The sequence below is a fragment of the Gavialis gangeticus genome, unplaced genomic scaffold (assembly GCF_001723915.1).
Source record: "Gavialis gangeticus isolate Ggan-Ray unplaced genomic scaffold, GavGan_comp1, whole genome shotgun sequence".
Classification (NCBI taxonomy): Eukaryota; Metazoa; Chordata; order Crocodylia; family Gavialidae; genus Gavialis; species Gavialis gangeticus.
The window spans coordinates 12392297-12397128 of record NW_017728992.1 but is presented as its reverse complement, the minus strand read 5'-3'; the positions used below and the strand labels follow the sequence as shown (position 1 = coordinate 12397128).

Here is a 4832-nt window from a genome sequence, read left to right as displayed (position 1 = left end):
TAAAGTAACATCTCTTATAAAGGTTAGTGGGAACCCACCCACTAAGTAGCATGAGATAACACTCCCACATGCATAAAAGCAGATATATAAATCTTAATCCATTTTTCATAACCAATATTGATATAGGTAGCACAAGCAGCTTTATATTGGTTTATTATGTCCATCTTGCACAGCTATGCATGAAAGAAGTCTGAGTAGCATCTTCACTATTGTTATTGGTCTACAGGGTAGCCATAATTCTGAACAAAAGTCTATTGTTGTATGGCTGCCTAATGCATGAATACTGCATCCAAACAGTGCAATGCAAGTAGCTCATCCTGGCATTCTGGAAGTAGCATACTTAACTAAAGCTGAACCAGCAGGTAGAAAGACGAGAGAGATGGGCACCATTGTAGTAAGCTAGTTCCAATGACAAGGATCAGGATGCTCTTGCCATATTATTTATTGCACTGTGCTGTTTCCAGGAAAACTGGGGCTGTCTTTTCTCATGTCACCTCCTTGCCACTCAGCTGTATTTTACCCATTAGGAAGCCAAAAGTAGCATAAAATGCAGCCTTTATATACTAGTATTCAAAGAAATCCATCTGGATGACACTTGTGATGTACCGACTAGGAACTGAACACTTTCAGAACAGCAGTCACCATCATTCAAAGCTAGGTGGATACGAGGCACAGCTCAATACAGAAAAGGAATTACAATTTTCCTGGATTTGGGGTAGTCTTCAAATTTTTCCAAGTACCACCTGCAAAAAAAATACAAACCAACCTAGTTAATATTACATCTTCAAAGCATTACAAGAGAAGACAGTCTATTGTAGGAAGCTTCCAACAGAGAAACATTTAATCCATACTTTAATTGCTTTAAAACTATAAAATTAATCTCCTAGCCTTACTCTGCATGTCAAGCTATTTTAAAGTTAGCACATGCATCCTCATAAAAAGGGGCAGAGAGCTGGCTGCAAAAATTAAAACCAACCTACTGCTACCAATTATTTAGAAATCAAAACTAACAGGCATTCTATTTGTGAAGCCAGTGCAAAGAATGGACCAGGAATCATAAAAAAAAGTAACAATGGCAGCTGAGCATTGTGATGATGTAAAATGGAAGCTATGGAATATGGTATGAAGGCACACTTGCCAATTGAAGCAAGTTTTTATTCGGGTAAGGAAAAACTTAAGATCAGATTAGAATGCTGGTAGCTAGTTTAGATTGTTAGATCCTATTTGCTAGGTTTATTTAGAATACCATAACCAAGTTTATATAAAAAAAATATGGGAAACACAGGAGAACTCTCTCAATCTGGGATCTTCACAGGTAGCTGTGGGGTTGACATTAGCAACCTGACTGCATGACCAAAGCATAACTAACCCCAAAAAAGCAACAGAGAAACTGATTTTATGCCAAGGAATGCCAAGTGTTCCAAGTTCATACTCTAGTCTTCCTAGAAGAGGTTTTGCCTAGCATTCTCCACCCTCTACAACAATTTACCAATGGCAAATGGAGAAAGTTCTTTTTTTCCCCCCCCCCAGTCTATTCAATTCTCACTAGTTTCTGTAGGTAAACTTAACTTGCAAATAGGAATTGGCAAGGATTGTGCATTCTCCTTTGGTATCAAAGAAAAGGTGTCAAAAGCTTGATATCAAAGGAAAATGAAGAATCCTTTCCTTGAGCAAGTTATTGGGTGTCAGAGGGGTGAGATGAAGGAATGCAGGGGTTGTCCAGTATGCTGGACTGGGACTACAGACTGCCCCTGCGTGTCAGACCCAGCCTGTAGGGCTGCTCCAGCATGGGTGCTGCATGCACCATGCACTAGCCCAGGACATGGCACAGGGGGTGTCTGAGATGCATGCTATGTGTGACACCCATACCAGAGCAGCCCTGCACACTAGGTCTAGCACATGGGGCCACTGCATGGGCCTAAACCTGGACTGGCCCCAAATAGATCCAGTGTGCAGGGCTAGTCTGGTATGGTTGCCCCATGCAGTGCATGCCCTAGACAGGCCCACCAGAGGGAAGGCAACACATGTGCTGTATGCAGTGCACATCCCAGACAGGCTCCATCACATGCAGCCCATGCCATACAGGCTCTGCGCACCATATTCAGCATGTGGTGCTGGTGCTGGAGGGTGCTGTACATGGCAGACTGGTCAGAGACCCACAGGCAGCACTGCAGGCTGGGTGATGGGGCTCCATGGGCTGTAACTAAACACCCATGTACTACACAGTTTAGTGTATGTACTACTGCAACAGCAGCTGTTCTCAGACTAATTTGGAAAGATTTATAGGAGAATTTTTTAATAAAAGCATTTCAGGACCACAACAGATAATCAGAGGGGTGACTTTTACAAGTTACCTAGTGCGTCATCCACTTTGAGCAATCTGACCAATTGTTCAGAGTTAGCTATTGCTAGGTTAGGAGCTTTTATTATTCCCCCCCCCCCATTATTCTCTGTAGTCCCTCAGAAGATTTTATACAACAGTTTATGAGAAGGAAAGGTATAAAAGCATAACCTCATTCTATACCTCTTAAGTTGAGAACTTGACAATCAGATTTTTTTTTTTAAAACTACACACTTTGTAAAAAATTTGGTGGTTCAATTTACATGAGCTCTTCCAACCTAGATAGCTCAGGAATGAAATTTCATGGGAAAAAAATTCTCCCTTCCTAGCATTTACTTAAATAAGTAGTGTTTAACTGCAAAAAATGACTTAAGCAAGTTAAATTTACCTAAAGCAAGTTTCAAGTAACCAGGATTTACCATTAGGAGTTACTAACTTGGGGTGCTTGCAGATGTTAAAGAGAAACAGAAAGAAACCAAAAAACCACATGGTTTACTGGAAGCAGCAGCACATTACTTCAATTTGGTTCCACAGGTGCCTGTATAGATCAGGTGCTTTGGCAGGGCTTTTTGGTGGTTTTATCTAAGAGCCGATTCAAACAGCTATTAGATAAAAGCACCAGAAAGCCCCACTAAAGCACCCAATCTATAGAGACGGGCAAGCCAGGTTCAACTAACTCTGCCTCTTCTGGGCATGTGCTGGGGTTGGCACTGGAGTATACTGAGTTTTAAAAGAAAAAAAGTTCTTTATTTTAAAGCAAAGGCAAGCAGCCTTAAAGAATATTTCGGAATCAATAAATGTCTCAGGGGCCAGATGCATGCAAACCCCTATATCCCCATTTAATACCCAATAATTTCTTAAGTTACAGATTTAGAAAAGGAAATAGAACTTCTGTAATCTTGGAAGCTTACTCATGGTGCTGCCTTGCCCGAGAAGCTAGAATGAAGAGTGTGCACATAGCAAAACCAGCACTTTCAATGGTGCAGCAGGCCAGAGCAAATCCAAACCACTCGAGGATCTCGCCAAAAAAATTGGCTCCGGTTACATATTCAAACATCCCTCCTAAGGAACAACACATTTATTTTATTAACACACTGTAGAAAAGCAGTTGCAATATCTGCTATTGTAAGCAGAAAGCTAGCTCCTTTATGCAAGACAGTTTGCCTATAACTTTCTTAATATGAAAAAAGGCTTTAAGGTAATTGTAGTCCTCGGACTTAGACAGTTGGTTCCCGAAAACTGCGTCTCAAGTCGAAACGTAACTCAGAACCAATTTTCTCATAAGAAACAATATTATAAATAGGGGATTGGTTCCTGATCCAAGGCCCGATACCCTGTTCTCACCAGAAATACCCCAGAATTTTGTACTCAATCAATTATAGATGAGTAATATACCTACATTAACGTAGGTATTGTTAATAGCAATCATCTTGATTTGGAAGGACTTCTTGGACATGACTTTGCTGGACTTTTTGAAGAGCTCTTGGCTGGAGTCTTCTCAGCAGTCCTGGCAGCAAGTTTTTCTGGAGTCTTGCCTGCTTTCTTAAAGAAAGTGTCCAAGCAAGTTTGTACAGATGTTCTCCAGGGAGATGAGCAACACAAACTTGTTTGCTGGCATGGCATTACATCAGATCAAGTTTTGTAAGTCAAAACTGACAAAGTTGAAACAGTGTCAATTTATAACTGTTGCAAGTATGAAATGTTGCAACTTGAAACAAGTCAAGGACTGCCTGTATTATATAGAAGAAAGGGCTCTAGTTTTTTCCTCTAATATTAACGTGTATATCTATTTTATTAAACAGTGGCACTAAACACAGCAATACCAAAGTGATCTATAGAAATCAATCACATTGTTACAGTTGATTTATTATATAGATTTGTCAGGCTACTAAAATTTCTCATTTAAAAAAAATGATGTGAAAGACTGAACTGCTTTACAGCTCAAACTGATTTACCATGTAAGCTTATAAAAAAAGCTGGAAAAATTGCTTTGTATTTTGCAGTGAGCAGCTAGCAAGACAAACTATTTATTTACCCACATACACTTTTCCCTAAAAGAAATCAATCCCCCAAAATTGACTAGTACATCTTAAGTGGGACTGCTGATTTTTGCCTGGAATAGAAGGCACACTGCTTTGATTCCTGCTCCAGCAGCACTAGTATATCTGTTCATGGAGTCAAGTAGGGTAGGAGGAGCAACTAACTTAATGCCTCCTTGTTCTTCACTTAAGGCATTAACAATCAACTCCTTGATGTTCCACTAATTAAGATACTTTTTTTTCCTGGTAATATTGCTCTTTTAGTTGCTCCTGGGTGCTCTCTTCCTGTTCTAGCCTTGTAGGCCATTTTTAGCTCTACAAGTTCTTACATCTGGCTATGGAGATCAGTCTTCAGCAGCAGCTACAGTTTGAACTTCTGGCCAAGTATGAAAGACATGGGTGAATGAGTTGAAGCTTAGGCTCTATAAAAAAAAAAAAATCTTCATTCTGCT

At 40.0% G+C, this 4832-nt stretch overlaps 1 protein-coding gene across 1 annotated transcript in view; it reads right to left on the bottom strand.

Moving 5' to 3' along the window:
- Positions 1 to 215: 215 nt before the first annotated feature.
- SRD5A1 (steroid 5 alpha-reductase 1) overlaps positions 216 to 4832 on the bottom strand; it is a 16878-nt gene continuing 12261 nt past the window's right edge. Inside the window, exons 4-5 of the mRNA XM_019520994.1 lie at positions 3253 to 3403; positions 216 to 743 (exon numbers count right to left, since the gene is read on the bottom strand). Coding sequence (XP_019376539.1) covers positions 677 to 743; positions 3253 to 3403 — 218 coding nt within the window. The 3' untranslated portion in view covers positions 216 to 676. The remainder of the gene's footprint in view (positions 744 to 3252; positions 3404 to 4832) is intronic.